This window comes from Monodon monoceros, unplaced genomic scaffold (genome assembly GCF_005190385.1).
Source record: "Monodon monoceros isolate NGI ecotype Baffin Bay Population unplaced genomic scaffold, NGI_Narwhal_1 Super_Scaffold_18, whole genome shotgun sequence".
Classification (NCBI taxonomy): domain Eukaryota; kingdom Metazoa; phylum Chordata; class Mammalia; order Artiodactyla; family Monodontidae; genus Monodon; species Monodon monoceros.
The window spans coordinates 68,562,117-68,585,243 of NW_021703774.1; the positions used below are offsets into that span (position 1 = coordinate 68,562,117).

The 23,127-nt window shown below is 58.2% G+C and overlaps 1 protein-coding gene across 16 annotated transcripts; it reads right to left on the reverse strand.

Moving 5' to 3' along the window:
- Positions 1-301: 301 nt before the first annotated feature.
- On the reverse strand, positions 302-21,195 carry PEAR1 (platelet endothelial aggregation receptor 1). Of its 16 annotated transcripts, none has more exons than XM_029229215.1 (25): positions 21,062-21,195; positions 13,914-13,965; positions 13,184-13,313; positions 11,395-11,504; positions 10,606-10,710; positions 10,151-10,251; positions 9,277-9,369; positions 8,749-8,992; positions 7,867-7,987; positions 7,532-7,668; positions 7,226-7,438; positions 6,767-6,941; positions 6,560-6,680; positions 5,652-5,815; positions 5,457-5,559; positions 5,181-5,327; positions 4,842-4,967; positions 3,788-3,916; positions 3,543-3,671; positions 3,125-3,337; positions 2,815-2,903; positions 2,496-2,703; positions 2,317-2,391; positions 1,970-2,218; positions 302-1,486 (listed from the first exon to the last, which is right to left on the reverse strand). In XM_029229215.1, exons 4-25 carry the CDS (start codon positions 11,493-11,495, stop codon positions 1,335-1,337), a joined length of 3,195 nt encoding a protein of 1,064 aa, XP_029085048.1. In that variant the 5' UTR covers positions 11,496-11,504; positions 13,184-13,313; positions 13,914-13,965; positions 21,062-21,195; the 3' UTR covers positions 302-1,334. The 16 variants fall into 16 exon arrangements, 13 of the variants coding, with proteins under 13 accessions (XP_029085048.1, XP_029085043.1, XP_029085044.1 ...); XM_029229210.1 differs by having other exon boundaries at positions 11,395-11,570; XM_029229211.1 differs by having other exon boundaries at positions 11,395-11,570; positions 13,914-13,981; positions 21,062-21,152.
- Positions 21,196-23,127: the final 1,932 nt, after the last annotated feature.

Here is a 23,127-nt window from a genome sequence, read left to right on the forward strand (position 1 = left end):
AAGAAATCTTGGATTCAAAGTCCTCAGGTAGCCTAGACCCTACCGGGCCCCCATCAGAGTATACTCTCTCCCCTCTGCTTTCCGGGCTCCAGCCTCCCCACTCCAGTCTGTTCCCCTCCCCGACCGTCACTCCCAGACCTTCCCACCATTGAGCTTTTGTGCTGTTCCCCTGTAGAAACGCCACGCTTTGGGGAAGACTCTGACCTATGCAGTCTTTCAGCTCTCAGAGCACCAGTTTGCCCAGCTATCTTAGCACTTGCCAGCACTTACCACTGGTAGTTTTAACTCACTCAGCCACTCAGCCTTTGGGGGAACATTTATTGAGTGCCTACCATGTGCCAAGGGGAGCCAGTGTTGAACATAAACACAGGATTCCTGCTTTCAGGGAACTTAAGAGTCTGGTGGGGGAGGCAGAGATTAATCAAATAATCACACTAAAAAAAAACACATTACAGAGGTGCCTGGCACCCTGTAGGCCTTCTGCAGGTAACTGGTGCATGAACACATCAGTAATCAGTGCTGTGAAAGAGAACACGGGGTGTGAGGGACAAGCAGGAGTTAACCGGTGAGTGGGGGAGGAAGAGCATTCCAGATGTGCCAAGTCCCTGTAGTAGGAAGACGTGTGGCTGATAGGAGGACGTAGAGGCCAGTGTGACTGGGGCAGAGTGATAGGGAACACAGTTCAGAGTGAGGCTGAAGAGACAGGCAGGCCAGGCCAGCAAAGCCTTTAAGGCTTTGGACAATTCTGACTGTAGCCCAAGGGCCATGGGGCACCCACGGAGACTTTCAGGCAGGGGTAAGCTAACCAGCTTGTATTTTGAAGCAGTTGGTTGGCGGGAGTACCAAATGAATGCAGGGAGGCCAGTCACGCTATTTCTAGATTTAACTGGGTTTGGGCTGCCTCTCCACTATATAGTGAGTGCCCCAGGACAGGATCAGTGCCTGGTACGCCTCTGAAAACATGCATGCACGCACACACAGAGCCTAGCCCGGGAGTGCACAGAAAAGTTACCCAATATACACTTCTTACAGCAATCTGAAATCAGTTATCCAGCAACATTCAACCCACCAGTTTATGTATACAGGGCCCTGGGGGCCTTGGGGAGCAATGGGTTGGGGAAAAGGAACACAGGTTTCCTGCTGACCAGTGTTTCCCATGGTAGAACCTGGGAGCCAGGCTCCCATCTCCTCTCCATTCACTTCCTCTATTAAACATGTTCATGTTCACGGCCGGCCAGTCCTCTCCCTGCTCCTGGCAGGGTACAGCGGTCTCTGTCCTTAGCCTTGAGTAGCAAAGAACCGGTGTGCTGACCTCTGCACACCATCTTGGCTCCTCAACGGTCCTGGCGCCGAAGTGGGGGTGACGGGGGATGCCGTACTGGAGGCAAGTCATAGTGTCCAGGTATGTGGCTGTTCTTGGGTGAGTCATAGTGGCCAGGAGGCAGGCCCGGAGGCAGAGGCAGCTGGGAGCCCACAGAGTCTTGGTCTGGAGACAGAGAGGGATGAAGATGAGAAGGAGGTGGCTCCTCCCACTTCCCACCACTCTCCTCCCCTCTCCAGCCTCTTCTGCCGGAAGACGGATGCATAGTGCCTGGCTATAGGCCAGTTTGTGCAGCTCCTCAGCTGCCAGTGGGGGAGCCCATCTCGACCTGCCCACCTCACAGGATAGGAAGATGCTCTGTCACCTGCCTTGTTCCCACCTTTTCTGGGTATCAAGTCTACAACTCAGGTGCTGTAAAACCACCATTTCAAATACTCAGCCCTCTGAGGGAGGTACCGCCACCTACAGGCTCTAAGAGGCAGTGTGACTTCCCAAACGTCATGCCTGGTTTGAGCCCAAGTCTGACCCCCAAAGGCCTTGGTCTTGCCGCCACTTCATGCCCACTCCGCATTCTCGCCCTCTGTCCCTTCTCTTTTCCCACCTCCCTGGTCCCTGTTCTCTCTGCCCCAGTGGAGAAGGAAGGCTCACCATGGGTCAGGGGGCTGGGCTGCTCATAGGTGCCACTGTCTCTCTCTGGCTGGGGGTGTTGCCGCCTCTGGCTGTCCCGGAGCTGAGGCGGCTGCCTGGGGGGAGACCCTGAGGGAGGGCCTTTCATCTCCATGTAGCTGCTCTCCCGGGGGCTCCCTAGCAGGCTGGGCAGGTCCCGGATGGTGGCGTAGGGGTTCTCACTGCTCAGGGAAGCCACGCTGGCCCCCAGCCCCTCTTCAGAGATGGGCCCTAAAGATAGGGGAAAGAAATCAGGCTCGGTGGAGGCACTGGCCCCTAAACCCCAGCGCAGCTCCCTCCCTCGCTCCCCTGCCCTGCCCTGCCCTCACCTTTACTGTAGAAGGGGCCTGGGCCATTCCTGTTGCTGTAGCTACAGCTGTAGCTTCGGTCCAGGTGGCTGTTACCTGAGGAGGAGAAAGCAACCTGCAATCAGGCCCCTGGTCCCCTGCCCAAGGTCCCACCTCCTCTAGAACTGGGGCCCAGAATCCCTTTCCACAGACACACGCACTCAGATGAAGCAGGACGCTGGGCTGTACACATGGCCCCTCACCAGAGGCCTTGGGCCCCAGGCTCCTACCCCTGTCCAGAGGCCCTGGAGGGGGCTGCCGGCGGTGCTTCCAGTCAGCAGGCAGTGTGGCGTGGTTGTTATCATGCCCGTGGGCTCCACCTGGCCGCTCAGGGGCCTGGAGGCTGGCAAAGAGCTGACTGCCTGGGACCTGGCAGGGGAGGGGTAGGACAGGGAGAGCGACGTGCACAGCTGGAGCTTTCCGGAGAACCGGGCTGTGCCCACAGGGCATCCAGAGTGCATCCCCACCCCCAACACTGACCTTGTTAGGGGGCGGGGGGTTAGGTGAGCACTGAGACAGGGTGTGGTAGCTGGGGTTGGAGTAGTAGTGACTGTAGCTCGGAGGGACATCTGCACAGACAGACACAGTTGCAGGGTGACCTGCCCGGCCAGAGACCAGCCTGGGCCTGTTCCAGGAGATCCCTAATCAGCCTTCTGACCTCTCTCACTCTCTCCAACTCCCCGCTTCCCACCTACAAGGTCCAGGGAGGGATGCAGGAGCCCCATACCCCATCTGCCCTGTACCTAAGAGCCAGCCACTCATGTGCGTCCCCGCCCCCAGGCCAGCTCACCTGGCATGACGTACTCAGAGCCGTCCAGCCGCCCGCTGCTGTAGGCCACTGCCAGGTGATGGTGCACTTTGCCTTTTTGCCAATGGCGGTAGCCAATGAACAGCGCCACCAGGGCCACCACCAGGGATCCCAGCACTGCACTGCCAATCACTGCCCCGAGTGAGTTATAGGCCACTGGAGAGGTAGGCATCATGGTGAATGGCTCCTGGCTTCCTGTGGGGGATGGGGTGGTCACTCAGGACAGTGTCTTGGCCCTACTGGTGAGCTGGGGATGCATGCATGGGACAGGCCCCAGTAGAGGGGCAGGGTGATACAAGGGTACCACCTAGCAGAGACCTGGGCATGTACCTGTGTCCTGGTTCCCTGGGGACAGCGCGGGGCGGGGTGTGGGTAGGGAGGGGGCTAGATGAGAACTCACCAATCCTGCAGGGGGCACCACTGTGCCCTGGGGGACACACACAGGCCCCAGTCTCTGGGTGGCACCTCTCTCCAGGACCGCACTGGCATGGCTGGGAACAATTGGCACCGAACACCCCTGGAGAGCAGCCTGTTTAGAGAGCCGAGGAGGCGGGCGGGGATCAGAGGGGCCAGGGAACAGCAGTCCCCTCCTCAGGCTAGGGCTGACTTGGAGGCAGGGGCATGGAGTTCCCCTTCTGCTGGTACCTTCCAAGCAGAGATGTCCGGTCCGGCCTGGGGGGCAGAAACAACTCCCATGCTGGGGGTGGCAGGTCCCGCCATGGCGACACTGGCAGAGCTGGGCACAGTTGGCCCCCCAGTGTCCTAGAGGGCACGCTGCAGGAGACAAGGTTGGAGCCTGTCTGGCGGGCAGGGCCAGCCCCCCCTGAGTGATTTCTCAGCCCCCAGCATCGCTGAACTCTTCAGCTCAGCTTTGGTCTCCCCAGGGGCACCAAGGCTTTGAACCGTATCTACACACTGATGACTCACAAATGCTTATCCGCAGCCCTGTGTCTTGCCTGAACTCCAGACCCACGTGCCCAGCTGCCTGCTTAACTTCTGCGCTTGCCTATCTGATAGACTTTCGAAATAACGTGACCAGGGCCAGACAACCAAAGGCTTCCAAACTATCCTATATTGCTTAGCTCTAGACCTTTTTTTTTTTTAACATAAGAGAGAAATAAGTGTCTACACTATTCAAGGCATAATTTTTGTGTATCTGACACTAGCAAAAAAATCTAAGAGTAGTTACTGAATTCTATGGAAAAACTCTTGTCCAAGATTACTTCCCTCTACCCTGCCCATCTTTTTCATGGTAATGGCTTCTCATTTCCCCTTTTCAAAATTTGTTTGACTCAGTTTTCTGGACTAATCTTTTCCATGATGTCCTTCTTATATTTATGTGGGAAAGAGGCCATGTATAAATAAATAAAAATAAGTTGGCAATCCAAAAGAAAAAAAGAACATGTCCAAAACTGAGCTCATGATTTTCCCCGCCCCCGTACAAACACTGCTTTTCTCGGGCCTCCCATGCAGAAGGGCAGGGAATTTTTTTCCCTGATCCGTTCGTTGCTGCATCCTAGAACAATACCCAGCATGTAGGTGACGCCCAATAAATTTTTGTTTATAGTGTTTATATAAATGGCTGAATCAAGGTGGGTTCAGAGGCTTTTATACCCAGGAGCAGGGGAAAGGAAGCCTCTGGTCCTCAGCCCACCCCCTCAGCATGCACACATGCTCAGACACATGAGCCACCACATACGTTGGGAGCAGTCAGGGCCTGTCCAGCCAGCCATGCAGTAGCAGGTCCCATTCGAAGGGTGGCAGGAGGAGTGGTTAGCACACTTGCAGGGCACACAGCGTTTGCCGTAGCGGCCGGGCTGACAGGCTGGGGGAAAGGGGCTCGTGGTGACCAGGGGCAGGGGCCAACCCCCAGTCAGCCCGTGACCCCACTCTCTCCCTCCCTCCTTCCCACTGCAGCAACCGGCCCAAAGACTGGAGTCAGCACAAGAGACCAAGATGGGTAGAGTGGGAGCTTCAGGCATCTGACACTACACTGCACATTACTGTTGGCAGGCAGGGGGAGGGGAGGGAGCCTCACATCTCTGGCAGGAGGGGCCTCGGAATCCAGGTGCACACACACAATTGCCATTCTCAGGGATGCAGGTGCCCCCATTCTTGCAGGTGCAGGTGTTGCTACAGTTGGCTCCCCAGAAGCCCTCAGGGCAGGGCAGGTGGCAGCGGGTACCTGTGAGAGGGGTAGGATGAGACTGGCCTGTGGCCCCCCTTCCATAGGGTTTCTTCTGAACACATGTCCTGTGGGATGCACCCCCCAACTCCACAGTAAGCCTGGGGCCTGGACACCCAGAACGCTCACCTGTCCAGCCAGCTTGGCACTGGCAGTGTCCGTGAACAGGGTCACAGCCATCAGAATGGTCACAGTCACAGCGGCTGGCACAGCCTTCACCAAACATCCCCTTCTTGGAGAGGGAGTGGAGGGTAGGATAGGCCAGTCAGTTGGGGGGTGCTGTGCCCTTCCCTCCCCCAGGCAGGCAGACTGTTGTGCACTTACCAGGCAGGGGAGCTGGCAGTGGGTCCCGTGCCACCCAGGGGTACAGGTACAGGCTCCAGTTTGGGGGCTGCAGGCTGCCTCGTGGGCACACTGGCAGCTGGCATTGCAACCAAAGCCCCAGGTTCCAGGCGGGCAGGGCACGGAGCAGTTACCATGCTGCCAACCTGGAAGAGGGGACTTGCAAGTAGGCATGGGGACCTGGCTCCCCTCCTGAGCAAGCACACACTGGGCATTGGCTCTGCCAGGCTCTGCGCTATGAGCTGGGGCTGGGGGTGGGGATGCCCATGGCCGCATAGGAGACAAGCATAGAAACTGTTGGATGTTGGACAGAAGGTTGAAAGACCGCTGGGGATGCACCACCACCTTCTGGGTCTTGGTTGCCTCTTCTGCAAAATGAAGGAGGGTGGCAGCAAACCCAAATGCTTACAGAGGCCCCAACAGGTAACTAAATGAGTTCCCCAGATCATGTGTAAGACAATAGGGAGGAGTGGGGACTGGAGACTGGACTTTTGTTAAATATGATAGAGAGCTAGTCAAACAAAACATATCTGTGTCCGAATCTAGCCTAAAGGTTGCCAACGTGCCACCCCTGGTGGATCTCCGAGGCCCTTGCTGGAGCTGCCATTCTGTGATTCTGTGTGTCTGAGGATGAGGAATGATCTGCAAAGAGGTACCTCTGGCCTGGGCCTTTAAGGACAATTGGGATTTTTGTGGTTGAAAAAAAGCAAAGCGGATATTCCAGGAAGGAAGTAGCCTGGCTACTTTCCCAGCAGTCCAGCTGCTGACCAGTGCCTCCACCCTTAACCTGCAGCCTCTCCCCTACCCTTGGCCTGCCCCTACCCTTGGTCTCTCCCTTCTTCGCATGGCCCCGCCCCCAAATCCCCTTCCGGGAGATCCCAACCCGTTACCTTCCTTGCAGACGCAGGTGCCGTCGATGGGCGAGCAGGCGATGGCATTTTCGCAGGAGCAGCGTGCGGAGCAGTTGACTCCATAGGTGTCAGGGGGACAGAGGCTAGCGCAGTGCGGGCCCTGAGAGCGGGCGGGAGCACCAGTGAGAGGAGCGGGCGGGCTCCCGGGCCTCTCCGGCACCTCCCTCGCGGCGGGGCGCGCCTCACCGTGTAGCCGGGCGCGCACCGGCAGAGGCCGCTGTCGGGCTGGCAGACGCCGCCGTGCAGGCAGAGGCAGTGCTCCTGGCAGCCGGGCCCGTGCGTGTCCTGCGGGCAGCTCTCGTTGCAGTGGAGGCCCGCCCAGCCCGGCAGGCAAGAGCACTCCCCGCTCATCGGGTGGCAGCTGCGGGCGGAGGCGGGGTCGCGGAGCGGTCTGAGGCCGGGTCCGCAGGTCGACTTCCCCGCCCCCTCCGCGTGGTGGGAGCCGAGCATCGCCGAATTGAGGGGGACATCGGGGAGGCTCGGTGCTGTTCCGAGAGCGGTCTCTCCCCGTCCCCGAGGCCCCTCCCCTTTCCCTTCTGTGAGATCTGCCCCGCCCTAAGTCCTTTTTGTGACTCCGGTGGCTTCAGCACCGAAGGCCTCTCCCATTGGCCTCCAGACCCCTTGACCACAGTGCCCGCGGCCTACTTGAGACTGTGTTCCGGGTCGCAGGTGCAGGGCATCTGGCAGCTGAGGCCGTAGAGGCCGTCGGGGCAGAGACGTTCGGCGCAGCGGTCCCCAGTGAAGCCGTGTTCGCACAGACACGCGCCGTTGGCCGGGAAGCAGCGGGCGCCCGTGGCGCAGTCGCAAGTCTCAGCACAGTCCTGCCCGAAGCGGCCCACGGGGCACTCTTCACGGCACCTGGGCACCTCGCGGGAGTGAGCCTGGCCACGCCGCCCGCCGCCGACCCCGGCCCACCCCAGGCCACTCCCACCCCAGGCCAACACCACTCACCGGTCCCCTGTGTATCCCGGAGCGCAGCGACACTGCCCGGTGAACCGGTCGCAGAGGCCTCCGTTGTGACAGCGACATTCCTGGGAGCAGTTGGGTCCATAGGAGCCCTCGGGGCAGGGCAGGGAACAGATGGTGCCCTGTGGGGGTGAGAGGTCGACAGACCCCCAGGAGCCCAGCCCTCTCCCCATGGCCACAGGACCCGTCAATACCCCTACACCCCAAACCCTCAAACCTCTCCAGGGCCCACACAGCCTACCCCCCTCACACACATCCTCCTGGGAGCCCTATAGAGAACCGCCCACAGAATTCATACCCACAGGCCCCACCCTTCATACCATCCAGCCAGGTGGGCAGCTGCAGGAGCCCCGAGAGGCCTGGAAGACACCCCCATTTTGGCAAGGAGGGGTGCTGGGGCAGAAGCCACCAACACTGTCCTGTGAACAGAACACCTCGCAGCTGTTGGGCAGAGGGGGTGAGGTCAGTATGTAAACAAGCAGTACCTGCTTCCCCCTTTGCCTCCAAGGGCTGGTCAACCACAAACAGGCCCTCCCCAGGAGGAAGGCCCGACCCCAGGGCTCAGTGAGTCTCACCCCCGCTTCCCTGTTGGGTACTGCAGGGATCAAAAAACAAACGTTTCCAGGACTGGAAATGGCAGGGACACCCAGCCCCATCAGGAGGGGTAGAGCGAAGAGCCATGGGTGGCGTGTGCTCTCCACGCACCCTCTGCTCCACCTCTACCTTTGCTCATGCTCGTCCCTCTGGGGGCAACACGTCTGCCTGCCATGGTTTTCTATCCTGAGGGCTCAACGCCAGAGCTCCTCCATGAAGCTGGATCTTTGATCTCCAGCTAGATGCACATTCTCCCTCCTGTGACTCCCCAGCTCTCCCTGCACCCTGCCTTGCAGTAGGGTTCTCTGCGTCCCTATCTCAGCCCCAATTTGGGACGCGCTTTCGCTCACACGCTAGTTCATGTTATCTTCACAGCAAACCTTCTAGGTGGACAATACTGCTCCCATTTTACAGACCGGAAACAAACACGTGAAGAGTCAATGATTTGCTCAAGGTTGCTCATCCAGCGAGCAGCAAAGCTGGGACCAGGATCTGGGCCTCTTGACTCCAACCCCACGTTTGGGATGCTGAGTCCCCTTGTGTCCCCACGTATGCCCGTGCATCCTGTGTCTGCGATCCCATTAGTGTGTGTTCCTCCTGTTACACACCTGGGCCCAGTTCTCTCTGGGGGGCAGAGGCAGGCTCCGGTCTGTGGGTCACAGGGTGCCCCATGGCACTGGCAGCTGAACTGGCAGGCAGGGCCATAGCGGCCAGGGGAGCAGGGCCGAAAGCAGTGTGGAGGCTGCAGCCCAGAGGGACAGGAACATGCCCCACTCTTGGGGTCACAGGAGCTGCTGTTGCCGCAGTTGCAGGGCTTGTCACACTGTGGCCCCCAAACTCCCAGGGCACAAGCTGTGGGATGGGAGAGCGGAAGGGGGTCACCAGGGGTCTTTCCCCTCCCCAGCCTCCAGTTAGTCCCCGTCTCTGTGTCCTGGCCCCCACACATGCCCCCATGCCCGGCTTTGGCCCCTCCCGCTGTACCACACCTCCAGAAAAGGCTGCTGGCTGCAGTGGGACTCTGCTGGGTGATCGCCCTGGGGGCCTAAGCACCTGTGCCCTGGTAGGGAGGGTGTGCCCAAGGCTTCTGCATCCCTGGAGGCACAAGGGGTCATGCCCTGCCGTCACCAGCCACTCACCACTGGAGCAGTCGTCGCCCCGCCAGTCTTGCACACATTGGCACTGATTGGGTGCCACGCAGCGGCCATGAACACACTCCCGAGCACAAAGCGCTGGGGCAGAGATGGGGTGGGGTGTGTGTGAGAAGATGCTTCCACCCCTGCCGTACCCACCTTTTATTCTCTGAAGCCTAACCCCAGCTTCCTCCCACACCAGGGACCTGGAGTTCGCCAAGCAGCAGTTCTGCCTCTAAGATGCAAAGAGACTGAGAGTAAAGCAACTCAGGTCAGAGCTTGTCAAGATCTCAGGATTCCGGACTCCCGAGCTCCTTTCTGTGAAATTCTGGAAGCACCTTGTTGGGAAATGGGCAGGCGGGTTTCCTCACATAGGGACCAGACATGGATGCTGTCCAGAGAGAGGGTAGGGGCTGGGCTGGGGGCTCGGGCTGGGCAGGGGTCTCTGTAGGGGCTGGTGATGGTCCAAGGCTGAGAGAAGGAGAAAGACAGACAGAGCGGGCTCTGCTCTGGGGGTTTCAGGGTACTGGGGGCGGGGGACAGGAAAGACTGGACGGCGACAGGTCGAGACAGATAGCAACAGAGAGACAGGGACAGGAAGAGTCAGAGAGAGTGCCAGACACGGAGTCCTGAGACACGGTGACAGAGAGATACAGGCAGCCCAGAGACAGAGATGCAGAGCCAGAGACTGCTGAGGGACATGGAGAGAGAGGGTGGGAGAGACGTAGGGACAGCTAGAGACAGAGGTATGAAGTGGCAGCTTTGTCCCTAGAGACAACAGGGCCAGCGGAGAGCAGAGGAGTAGCCCCACCCTGGTGAGGGCAGGGAAGGACTAGGTGGCCTAGGCTCCACTCATTCCACGGCCCCACCCAGGACTCACGGACACAGGCTCCGCTGCTCTCATAGAAGCCCCGGCAGCACTGCAGGCGCATTCGGTGCTCCGTCTTCACCACCTGGCGGTACACGGTCCGGTAGACAACCCTGGCGGAGACCCAGAGGTGGCCCTCAGTCCTCCCCGCCGAGGCCCCGGCTTCCAACCTTCCACAGTGCGGCACTGGGGGAGGCCTGGGGCACTGCCCAACACTCTGAGCTGGGGTAGCATAGAACATTCCCTCCTTGCCTCCCATCCGGCCACACACATGCACACAATACACCATACCTGCACACCCCAAACACACATACCCCACACACAACATGCCTTGAGTGCCCTGAGGCCAGATGCTTCCTCTGAACTCTAAAGGTTCTGAGAAAAGAATGGGGGTACAGAGGGGCAAGGCCCGGGCCGAGGCAGCTCCTCTGGCACCCATCTGCCGATGGAGGGGGACGGGCACTCACGTGGGCCGGGGGCAGGTGTGCGGGCTCTCCCAGGGCCGGTCACAGGGCTCCGAGGGGAGCAGGCTGAAGGGGCGGGAGTGTGACTCCTTGGTTGTGGTGGTGAAGCTGCAAGACAGGGAATGGAGTCGGGGCCCAGGGCAGGGAGAGAGGTCTGAGCTGGCAGAGCTGAGCGGGGGTGCGAGGGCTTGGCCACAGTGGGGGATATTTAGGCTTGCTCCCTCGAGCCTAGGATGGACCCCCCCCCATCTGTCCTGCTTCAAATCTGGAGGGATCCTCCCAGAGTTGGAATATTCCTGGGAATATTCCATTCCAGCCCTCCATTCCCCACCGCCTCCTTCTCCCTATGTGGGGAAATTGAGCTAGAACTGATTTCTGGGCCCAGCTGATGGAGATGGGTTGAAGCACTTCTGGCCAAATCTTGCCCTGGGCCTTGTTGCCCAGCCCTGTCCCCTGGGCTCTCCCTGGGCCAGCCCCTCTGCTTGTCCCATAGTGAATGGCTCCTACCCTGTGCTCTGTCCTGCAGCTAGCCTCGCACAGGGACCAAGGGATGGGGATAAAGAAAGGACAGGGTCACAGCTGAGATGGAGACTGAGACAAGATCAAGATGGGGATGGAATCAGAGGCATCCCATCTAGGGGAGCAGAGAGAGTAGAAGCAGAAATAGGAGGGAGGTGAGGGCTGGAGAAAGGGAAGGAGGCAAGGGAGGGAACTGGAAAGAGGAGCCCCAGTGGGGAGAATGGGGAGCTGGGGGCTTGCAGCCCTCAAGGCACAGCAGGGGCCCTCTCTCACCTTTCCCAGAAGCTGCAGGTGTTGGGGTCCTTGGGGTTGAGGGTTCCAGCCAGCCCCAGGCCCAGGGCCAGGAGAAAGAGGGCCCGCAGAGGTGGTGACATTGCTGAGGCCTGTGACAGGGCCAGGTGTGGAGCAGGTGAGGGGCACTGCAGCCACAAACCTGGAGGGCCAAGTCTCTGCAGAGACCAAGCAGGGGTGGCAGAAGAGATGAGGCTCTGGTCCTCTGGCCCAGGCTTCCCAGGCTCCAGGTCTGATTCCTGACCAGGTGGAGCATGGCCATGCCTCTGAGACTTTCTCACACGGTTTCCTCTGTCTGGACGTCCTCCCCCCCATTCTTCACTTTAAGCACTCACCTTTCAAGGTCTAGCCCAAGTGTCACCCCTCTTTCCCTGCCCTGCTTCCCGATCCACACTGGCAGACTGCCCCCACCCATCCCTTCCGGGACCCCCAGCACCATTCACCCACACACCACTGTTCTAGTGCCTGTTCCCTGACCATGACCTCTAGAGGCAGGGACCTGTGCCTGAATTCCCAATCCCCAGCACAGCCCCTACCCAGGGCACTTTGATATTATACCAAGGTGTGAAATTGGAGCCGATGAAGGGAAGTTATAAGGGAAGCCAACTTGGGCTCAGTTAGAGGAAGAACTTTCCAACGGTCAAAGCAGTTCTGTGATGGAATCAGCGACCTCGGGTGGTGAGCCCCCCATCACTGGATGTAGGCAGGCAGAGGCCAAAACCACCCTGATGCTGTTAGGGGCTTCCTGCTTTATGGGGTGGGAGTAGGGCTAGGTCCAGGTGACCTTGAAGGAGGCCCCTCCCCACCACTGGTGTGCTGGCACGGCCCATACTGACTTCTGAGAGCCAATCATGACTTCTCTTCCCAACTCCTTGTTCAGTGCTGTCACAGTAGTAGCTTGAAACCAAGCACGGGGGTGGAAATCAGCAAACATCACAAATCAGGGCCAGCCCCCCACCCAGCCCCCCACCGAAGCCGGTTGCTAAAGCCTTGCCAGCATACCTCTGCACCCAGCTCTAGGTGCTATCACCCAGGGAGTCCCCAGCCTGGCCTCAGACTTCAGGAGAAGCCGCCACCTCCCTGTGACCACCCACCAGCCATCTGGAAATGGGCTCCTCCCCCTCTCCTCCACCCCCTGGCCTCCCCCAGTGGGTGGGAAGCAGGTCAGGACCTCAGAGGAGTCTCTTTCTGGCTCCTGAGCTCAGGAGCAGCAGAGGCCCTTGAGCACCCGCCACCCCCCACCCCGCCAGTTTCAGATTCTCTGTTAACTTGCCCCGGCTCGGCTCCCTCCTCTACGCCGCCCTGAGGCGTCCACATCTGCTTATAATTTTCCCCGAGAAGAGAGAAAGGTCGTGGTAGCTGGCCCCTTAGCCCCCTGAGTATCTCTGGAATGCCTGCCTCCAGGCCCCACCCCAGGCCCTCCACCCACACACTCCCAGGGTCCCAGCGGGCCACTCTCAGCTCCCATCAGGGCAGCGCTCAGAGGGATGCTCCCTAACCTAACCGCACCCCACTGCTGCGTTCTGCCCCACCAGTAAACCCTCCAGCCTGCTCCCCACCCTCTCAGCGGCTGGGCTGGCCCACCTCTCCTCCCCAGGCTCCCTCCTACCCACCGCAAATTTCTACCCGCCACCCCCCTCCTGTCTTGCAAAGCAGCAAGGCCTGCCCATGACTCTGGTTAGTGGCCCCATCACAGCTCCGCCAGGGCAGATCTCCACCTGTAGTCTTTTCTGTGTCCCTCCCATCCATCCTCAGTCCCCAGGTAACTCACCAGGCCTCTATGGCATCCTGGGGCCTGAGAAACTCAGGTGAGCCGGGGGCAGGGGACAGGGCCCTTGGGCCCCAGGGCCTGAGGAGCCCAGAGAGTGTCCTGGGGGATCCCGGTGCTCATGATATGGAGCCTGACAACAGGAAACAGAGCCTGGCTAGAATGTGTGTATGTGGGGAGGGCAGCAGGCAGCATGATCATGGGCGGAGCATGGGGTGGCTCTGTCCTCCCACCACCCTGAACTTGGAAGGTAGGATGTGGGGGAGGGTGGGGAGTGGGGGGGGAGGAGGGATGCAGCCTGGCCTCAGGGAGCCAGGCCACAGTCAGGAGTGCCCTTCAGCCCTTCATAGTCTGGCCCTTCCACCACACAACCCCCAGTTCCCTCCCCAACAGTTGGCTCCCTCTCCCAACATCCCCAGACCCTGCCCTTCACCCCAGCCCTGCTCTGGTCACCTTCCCAGGCCCACCCTGTCTGATCCCAGCTGACCTTCTCCCCACTTCTCCCTCGAGTGTGCATGGCAGCAAGCCCATGGACAGGACCCCAAGCCCCCCACGTATCTCCCCCTCTTCATCCCTCAGTCTGGTCCACACTCCCCTCTTCCTGCAGCCCCGCTGTGCCCCTGGCATGCGGGTCCTGTCCTCCAATTGGAGCTCAATCTGTCTGGATACAGGGTCATCACCCTTGTCCCTGGGCGAGCCTCATCTCCAGCCACGCAGGGACCCCCAGACTTACCTGGGCCTGGATCTGTCCGCGGAGCTCGAGGCTGCGGTGACACGGACAAGACCTGCAGCAGGAAGGCCCTGATGAGGTGCAAAGGGGAGGGGCTGTCCTTCCTCTCATCTACAGCAGCCCCCTCCCACCAGCCACCTCCTCTTAACCAACTTCTGGAGGAAATGGTTCCCCCCGGGGGACTTTGAGGGGGACCTCGAGATGGGCAGGGGAGCATGCAGAGGGTCTGACCCTAATCCCAGGGGGTTGACCCTGATAACTAGAGGGGTGGGGAGATTCTGTTTTCCCAAGGGCTTCAGGGTAGGACTGGAGAACAGAGAAGGTCTCAGCTGGTCAGTGGAAGGGGCTGGAAGCCAGGATGGGGTCGGTGAGATCAGTGGGTGGTCCGCAGGGAGGGGAGAGAGGAGATGGGGATCCTGGCAGAGAGGGGCAGGGTTTGGCCTCACCAGCCCCAGACCCTGAGGAGGGAACACCCGCCAGACCAGGAGCCCAGAGCTCCAGCCTGGCTGCCTAGGCTTGTTCCCATCTAAGCCTTTGTCCCTGAGGGGCTAGGGAACCTGAGACCCTGGCCCACCCTTCCCCAGCACCTCCAGTCCCAGCAGAACGGGGGCTATTGTGATCACACGTGCCCCTTCAAGGGGTTTAAATCAGACAACTAGTGGCTCCCCATCTGACCCCAGGGGCCCCCACTGTAGGCTCCCTTCTCCCTCTTCCCATACAGATGACCCCTGCCTTTCCCCTACTCAGCCCCCTTCCTCCATGGCACCTCTGGATTGAGGGACCCACACACCTTCCCTCACAATTGGAAAACTAGTGCGACCCCATATGTTGTTCACTGTGTTGGCACGGGCAGAGTGCTGAGCAATTTCTATGGATCATTTCGTGTAAAGCTTATGTCAACCCACTGTGGTAGGTATGATTATTCATTTTACTGATGACGAAACAGGCAAGGAGAGGGTAAGTTCCCTGCCCAGGGCCACACAGCCAGTAATATCAGAGCTGGGATCCAAACCCAGACTGGCAGACCCATCCCTGCGGTTCCAGGCTCTCCCGAGCCCAGGCGGGAATTCCAGGGGCTTTACATCTCTTTTTAACAGCCTTGGTTATGGAGAGGGGGAGCCTGGCAGGGGGCTGGACAGGAGAAGGGGATCAGGCTGGGGGCTGCCGCAAGAACGCGATCACAGGCGTGGGAACCGGGATGTGTTTACAGTCAAGAATGAGCTGACACTTCTCTCTCCTTCACCTCGAGATGCAAAGCAGCTGGGCGCCTGGCCAGGCCCCCCCCACCCCAGTCCCCAGTCCCGCCTGCGCGAGCCCCCAGTATCCCTGCCCTCTCGGCCTCCAAGCCCACACAGGGCCCAACCCAGCTCGCCTCCCCTGCTCTTCTGTTCAGCCTGATTCCTCTGGTGGGGAGTCCCTCTACCCTCACTGTACTCTAATCCTAACCCTGCTAGGAGGAGGGGGATGAGTCTGGGGCCTCTGAGAGGGGAGTAGAGCTCCTAGTGGACAGGAGATGATCCATGTCTATAGAAGGCAGAGAACAAGAGTGGGGCTGATGGAAGTGAGACAGCAAGAGGAACTTCCCCACCAGCTCCCTTCCAGCTGCTCTTCTCTGGGAGGTGGTACAGCAAAGGATACCCTCTGAGCTCTGCATCCCCTCCCACCCACCCCCCATTCAAACCTGGGTTCGAATCCCATCTCTCAGTTCCCTCATCTCTAAAATGGAGAGGATAATGGTACTTCCCTTTGTGGGACTGTTCTGCGGAGTAATACGTGAGTTGATACAGGTAAGTGTTTAGAGAGCTACATAAGAAGCTCGATGAGCAACTGCAGTCTCCACGATGGCACCCTCAGCCTCAGTCCTGCACCTATCACACCCCTTCTCCACTCCCCTTGGCACTGTCATACTCTTTGAGTATGAATTCCAGGAAAAGCTGTTTCTTTCTCTTTTTTTTCCTGAAGAACCCCCAGGATGATCCGGGAATGGGAATAGGGCCTTAGATGCTGACAGAGAGAAAGGAAGTGAGGAGGGGAGGGGACTAGGCTCCCCAGAGAACCTGATCCCCCAGAACGATGGGCTGCCTGCCAGGTATGTCTCCAAGCCAAAGGCGGTTGATGAGGCAGGACGCCTGCATTCTACTTCCCCCCAGCCCTCAGCCTGAGCACCAACTCCAGCTTCTTGCTTGTTTCCACGGGTGCCTCCTCTCTGTCTCTCTCTCCCCCACTTCCCATCTTGGAGGCCAAAGCTTCTAGTACTTAAAAGCTGTACGGCCTCAAGCATGTCACTTGAGCCCTGTGAGCCTCCATTTCCTCATCTGTAAAATGGGAGAATAACACCCCATATCTCCCAGGGTTCAGTGGGGGTTGGAACTGTCAGTTCCAATGACCATCCTGGAACTGAGCCTCAGACCAGAGGCTGCTCAGTGGACATGTGTCGATGCAAAAACAGAATCCTCCAAGTTCTAGGCTCTCTGCCTCTTTCTTTTTGCCTTTTGTCTTGCTCTTCATCAGAAACTCTCTGCTTTCTTTTTTTTCTTCCTCCATCAGTTTCTTGGTCTCTTCTGCCTCTCTCCTTCCTTTTCTATATCAAGGCTACCGTGTACAGTTGCGCAGTATGTTCACTGCACTAGGGAATCCACCTTCAGGTATGGAGTGTAGGCTGGACTCCAGCCATGATCCACAAATTGAGCCCTGTGTCTTAGCTTGGTGCCAAGGTTGCCTCGCCCTGTAGCTCTCTTGTCTTTCAGGATCTCCCCTGTGTCTGTGTCTGTCCTCTGTGCCCTTTCCTAACCTCTGCCATGGAGACAGGATCACTTAGTCCTTCCCACTCAGCAGTGTGATCCTGAGTCCAAAGACTTCCCTTCCCTCCCCATACAGGGATGCCCTCTAACCCAGCTCCGCCAGCAGCCTAGACTTCTCTGCTCCACGTGCCACTCAGAACACCCGTGTACACGCTTGTACACACACACATAGAGCCCCTCCTACATCCAGCCAAGCCAGGCCTTCGGCACGCCAGGCATGTCTGCCGGATGGAGGGACAGGAAGCCTGCATGTGCTCCAGAGGCTGGGCGGGGAGGGAGCAGGGGTGAGGGGCCGGCCTTGTGTTCTCTGTGGCTCAGGAAACAGAAGCTAGAGGGTCCTCAGCCCGACCTGTTTACTCATCAGGAAATAGAGAAACTGCAGGGACTCTGATTCACCAAACATTCAGCACGTGCCTACTGGAAGCTAGAGCCAGTCCGGACCCTCACCACCACCCACAGGTGGAGTGATTGTTACCCCTCTCCATTTCACAGGAGAGACCATGGAGGGTCTCAGGTAAAAAGACTTGCCCAAGGGCCAACTGGTCGGCAGAGGCAACAGCAGGATTAGAATCTGCTTCAAAGAACAAAGCAGTGGGGGTTGGGAGGTAAGCCCTGGGGTGACACAGGCCAGGGAGCAGCTCCCCCTGCTGATTGCCACCCCCAGATACTGTTGGAAAGCGCAGCTCTGCTCTGGCCACTGTCTCCCTCTAATGCCTCTGTGGCTCCCCACGCTACAGGAAAGGGCGCCCAGGGCCCAGGTGGCCAGCCTCTGCTCCCATCACACTGGACATGCCTCTCACCACACGGCCACCTCTGCCCAGGCCACCCCTGGAATGCCCAGGTCCTACCCATCCTTCTAGGCCAGTCTCCTCCAGGAAGCCCCCTCAGTGGCTCCGCACCTCACCTGTTCCTCCCTTTCCTTGGACCTTCCTCCAGGCTCTTAGCACACTCAACACGGACCCCTGTGGCCGAAAGGATCCCAGTTCTTCCCTGAGGCCGGCTCCATACTGGACATAGACCAGTCCCCGAGAGGCCCAACACTTCCCCAAACTCAATTCCCCGAAGGCACCAGTGTCCCTCCTCTGGGGGCAGGTGGGACTAACCCAGGTCAAGTCAGGAGTTCACAGGCCCGGGAGCACCTCAAGTCTGATGGACGGATGAGGTAATATACCCCATCTTGTGACTGCCAGCTTGCGAGTCTGGTTTCCCTACCAGGCTGGGACAGCCTCCAATTCCATTCTTGTCCCAGGCTCTATTAGTGGGCTGCTTGCCCCCCAGGTGTTCCCTCAAGGTTCCCATCCCGTGGTCATTATATTTTTATTAAGGTCTGTCTTCCCCACTGGAATGGAGCACCGTGGGGTCAGGGCACTTCTCTGCCTGCCTGACCACTGTGTCCCCAGCACTGGCCAGCACCTACACACACGCACCTAGGGTGCCTGGCACCCAGTGGGCAGTAATTAAACATGGTGTGGAGCGGATGGACTGATAAACTCTAAATCCTTTCCGACTTGAGTAAGCCCAACCTTACTCTGTGGGAAACAGGACAGGGAGAGATGTTTGGAGGCTGTGGCTTCTCCCGGCTCACCAGACAGCAGGACCTTCCTTCTAGGGCCCTCAAGACACAACACTGGTAAGTCGATGGAAGGTGGAGTTCAGAAAGAACTTCCCAACATTACACAGTAAAAGGCGTCTCCAGACCTGCTCTCCCGACCTCAGGCAGGAATTCCTCAGGGCTGGCCTCCAAGTTCCTCTGGGCTGAGTGCATGGGAGTGCAGGACACTGAGTCACCTGGAGAGGAGGGAGTGTGCCCGCACGCAGGGCCTGAGCCCTTATCCTGAACCTCCGGCCCAGGGACTACGCCCCTCACTGCCCATCCACACACCACCTCCTACACTGACGGACTAGGCCTCAGATGCCACTATGTGGGGTGGGGTAGGAGGCACAGGCAGGAAAGGGGACTCACGAGGCTCCATGGCCCAGCACCCACCCGGTGCTGTTTCTGGAGACCTCCATCTGGCCATGTGTGGGTGCTCTAACACCAATTCCTACCCCTTGTTAAATGCATATTGTGAGCTGGATCCTTTCTTTTCATCCTCTCAGCAGTCCTAGAAAATAGGTACTATTATGCCACCTGTTACATAGATGAAGAAATCCCAGGGAGTTCCCCGGCGGTCCAGTGGTTAGGACTCAGCGCTTTTACTGCGAGGGCCCAGGTTCAATCCCTGGTAGGGGAACTAAGATTCCACAAGCCATGCAGAAAGAAAGGAAGAAGAAAGAAAGCAAGAAAGCAAGCAAGAAAGAAAGGGAAAGAGAGGGAGGGAGGAAGGAAGAAAGAAAAGAAAGAAAGAAAGAAAAGAAAGGAAGGAAGGAAGAGAAAAAAGAAATCCCGAAGAGGTTAAGTCATTTGCCCAAGGTCACACAGCCCACCAAAGGCGGGGTGGGGATTTGGACCACGTCTATCAAGCTCCGAAGGCTGTGCTGCTCCCTTTAGGTCCTTCTACCCCTGTGATTTCTCTTTGGTCTTCGGACTTCCTCCTGTTTTACTTCCTCTACCACCTTCTTGTTCTTTCTCTCAGTCTCTGCTCTGTTTTTCCAAATATGCCTCTCGCTTCCCTCTGGGCCTTGTTGTTTCCAGAAGTCTCTATGCCTCTGCCTGTGTCTTCCTTGTCTGTTGGTGACTGTCTGTCTCTCTGTATCTCTGTCGTTGTCTTTCCCTCTCTCCTCCCCCGTCTTCTCTTGCTCCTCCTGCTGGCTTCTCTCCCATAGAGAAGCCTCTATGGTACCTCTCCCAGGACTGGTATAGACACCCTCCCCAGAGCTAGGATGGGCCCTAGGGCCCCTCTTGCATCCCGGGAGGGCTCTCTTTCAAGGTTTCCAAGGCTGCTCAAAGGAGAAGCTCCGAGCACTGTGGTGGAGGCCCTGCCTGGCCCAGGTCCCCTCTCCAGCAGAATGTGTTGGTGGGGGGAGGCAGACAGCAGCCCAGCGACCTCTATCTCTATCCAGGTTTCCGAATTGTGGATGGGGCTGCCTGCAGAGCTGGTTTCCTCTTCTGGGAAAGTCTGATAGGGGATGGAAGCGGCGGGTGTGTGTGTGGGGGGGGGTAGTGTAGAAACAGATGCCAACCCTCGACTTCACCTCCCATTGAAGAGAGGAAGACAGAGGGGAGCCTGGCTAACCCAGCTCCTAGGTGGCAGGGAGGGTAGCCCCAACTGCAATGGCAAGTTTAGCGGGTAGACTTTGGGAGACCTCAGAAGTGGGAGAGGCAGCAGCAGGAGACAGAGAGCTGGAGAGAGGAGAGCTGTCCCACACCCTGGCTCCCGCATGCCCACACAGAGGGACTGTATCATGGATTGGGATGGGGTGGGACTCAGACAGCTCCCCGACCCCCCAGGCCCAGCTTAGGCCCGGGTTGAGAGCTGACCCCTTGCCCAATCCTGCCTGGAGCCGAGGTCTGGCTGAGTCTGGGAGCCTGGGAAACTCGGACCAGCACAAGCTGTTCCCATCCCCGGGGACTAGGGTCACAGCCCAAGCTCGGGAGAGGCCACTCATAAAAGGCCAGAGCAGGACAGCTGAAAGTTCACTACTGGAGGCCGGAGATGGGGTGGGGGTGAGGGATGGCCTTGCTGGGGCCTGGGCTCCGGGGCCCCCCACCCTCACTCCCCCTCACACATACCAGCCCATGGGGCTTTCTGGGGATCCACATGCCTGAGGCCTTGGGCCAACTTCTTAGTCCTCAAACCGGCAAAACTATGAGCCCCAGGGACCTGTAAACCTGGGTCCCTTCCCTCCATCCTCCTCAAACGTGTCTCCTGGTGGGGAGAGGGCCAACACTGTAATAAACACTGAGCAGGCACGGTTCTAAGCAGGAGACATGTTTATGCTCATCTTAGCCTCACAGCAACCCCATAAGGTAGGCACTATATCGTATTATTCCCCTTTTAGAAATGAGAAACTGAGACACAGAGGTGAAGTCTCTTGACCAAGATCCTACAGGTAGTAAGGAGAGGAGTCGAGATTCGAACCTGGGCAGCCTTGACTCCAATGTGGGTGCTCTTAGCACTACACATCCCTTCAGCCAAGCAGAGGGCTTCTCTCTCCAGCCCTGAAAGGGGGCCAGTGTGGTGGTGGCAGCCGCTGGACACACAAAGTCTCATATAAGGGGCTAGGAAACAGCTTCATTTGCATGTCATTTACATGCTGTTTCATTATGGATGGAAACCCCCAATCCCCTTTGGCCCCTCTCCACTGCCCCATCCCCTTCAGGTCTCTCTGTCGGTCTTTCTTTTCCCCCCCACCCAGAGGTCCCCCAGTGCAGGGTGGTCGCGGGACCAGGGGCGCGCGGTCACTCACCTGCCTCGGGACCCTATCTCGCCGTCCGCCTGGGGTGGGGACCGCCGGGGTGGGCCTGGAGGAGGACAGGGCGGGGGTCCCTGCGTGGAGTCCCAGGCCGACTGCGAGAGCGGCGGAGTGGCCGAAAGTTGTGGATCGCTGGGCGGGGAGGGGCGCGGAGGGGCGGGGGGCAGGAAGGGGGTGGGAACTCGGGCCCTAGCCAAGGCAGGAAGTTTTGACAAGGAAACCGGGAGCCGGGGGAGGGGAGATCCAGAATGCCCGGGAGGGAGGCTGTGTAGGGGTGGGACCACTGAGGCCGAGCGGCGGGGCCGACCCGACAGACTGGATCGGGCGCAGAGAGGGGATGAGCAGGGGAGAAGAGCAGGGGCCCCGGGCCCGAGTCCCTCCTCGACTCTTCACCAGCTGTGCGGCCTTGGGGTACTCCGCCTCTCCGGCCTCAGCTTTCTTATCTGCAAAGTGGGGTGGTGCAGGGGAATCAGTGAGATCGTCTACGTCAGGCACCTTCCCACTGAGGCCCAACAACCGTTACCTTATTAAAGATACAACCCGGGGACCGACCGACAGCATCCCAGACTGGGAGAGGAGCACCGGGAAAAGGCCTCTCCGCTTCTCTGGCCGCCGGAAAGCACCCTGAGGGAGGGTGTGATCCAGGGAAGCAGTGTTCGGCGGAGTCTCCGCCTCTGCCCGCCCCCTTGGTCCAGGGCCCGGGCGCTTCTGTGCACCTCGCGCCGCAGCCTCCGCGCGGAGGCAACCCGAGCCGGGCGCCACCTCGCGGCCAGCGTCCGCCTCCCCACAGCCCGCGCACAGAGCCTGGGAGAAGGCGTCACTCCGGAGGCCGCCAACCTGTATGTACCCCACCTTTCTTGGGGCACCCTTCCCTTCTCAGTCTCTGAGGAGACAGAGGCAATTTTCATAACAACTAACATTTGCCTTCATCATCGTTAGCCCTTTAGGTGCTGCTTCTTTCAATCCTTAACTCGAGACAGGTTCTATTTACATGACATTGTTCGTGTAATTAGGACATCCGTAAGCGGCAAAAGCGGGATTTGAACCAAGGTCTGTGGTCCGTCTGATTACAGGGCTCCCACTACAAACCACCGCCCGCGACAGAGAAATCTACAATAGTTCAGGAAGAGTAAGACAGGTATGTTCCTCTTTGGCGCCTTTTACAATTCAACTTTTTTGAAGTATAATTGACATAAATTTAAAAATGTACCCACTTAAAAGTGTACAGTTCGATGAGGGTCTTTTACATTTTTTATTATAGTAAAATATAAATAATATAAGTTTTACCATTTTAACCTTTTTTTTTTTTTTTTTTTTGCGGTACGCGGGCCTCTCACTGTTGGGGCCTCTCCCGTTGCGGAGCACAGGCTCCGGACGCGCAGGCTCAGCGGCCATGGCTCACGGGCCCAGCCGCTCCACCGCATGTGGGATCTTCCCGGACCGGGGCACGAACCCGAGTCCCCTGCATCGGCAGGTGGATTCTCAACCACTGCGCCACCAGGGAAGCCCCATTTTAATCATTTTTAAGTGTACAGCTCAGTGGCATAAGGTACATTCATATTGTTCAACCACCACCACGATCCATTTCCATAACTTTTTCATCATCCCCAACTGAAACTCTGTACCCGTTAAACTATAGCTCCCCATTCCTCCTCCCCCAACCCCTCTATTCTACTCTCTACCTCCATGAATTTGACTACTCTAGGTACTTCACATAACTGGAATCACACAATATTTGTCCTTACAGTATGTGTCTGGCTTGTTCACTTAGTTCGATGTCCTCATTTGATGCAGTTTTGTTTTTTGTTTGTTTGTTTTGGGCATGCCATGGGTATTGTAGGATCTTAGTTCCCTGACCAGGGACTGAACCCCGGCCAGGGCAGTGAAAGCGCCGAGGCCTAACCACTAGACCACCAGGGAACTTCCCCCAAGTTTGATGAGTTTTGACAAATGTGTTCATCTGTGTAACCACCACCCAATTAAAAAAAATTTTTTTTAAACATTTTCCTCTCCCCAAACTTCTCTTGTGCCCCTTTGCAGATAACGCCCCACCCACTACT

Excerpts from the sequence above, each read along its gene's own strand:
- PEAR1 (XM_029229207.1), bottom strand. The coding sequence starts at position 11,495 with ATGTCACCACCTCTGCGGGCCCTCTTTCTCCTGGCCCTGGGCCTGGGG. Across the intron at positions 5,816-6,559 it reads CACCTGCGTCTGCAAGGAAG|GTTGGCAGCATGGTAACTGC; the intron begins GTAACGGGTTGG and ends CCCCTCTTCCAG. Across the intron at positions 2,392-2,564 it reads TCCAGGGCCTCTGGACAGGG|GTAACAGCCACCTGGACCGA; the intron begins GTAGGAGCCTGG and ends TCTCCTCCTCAG.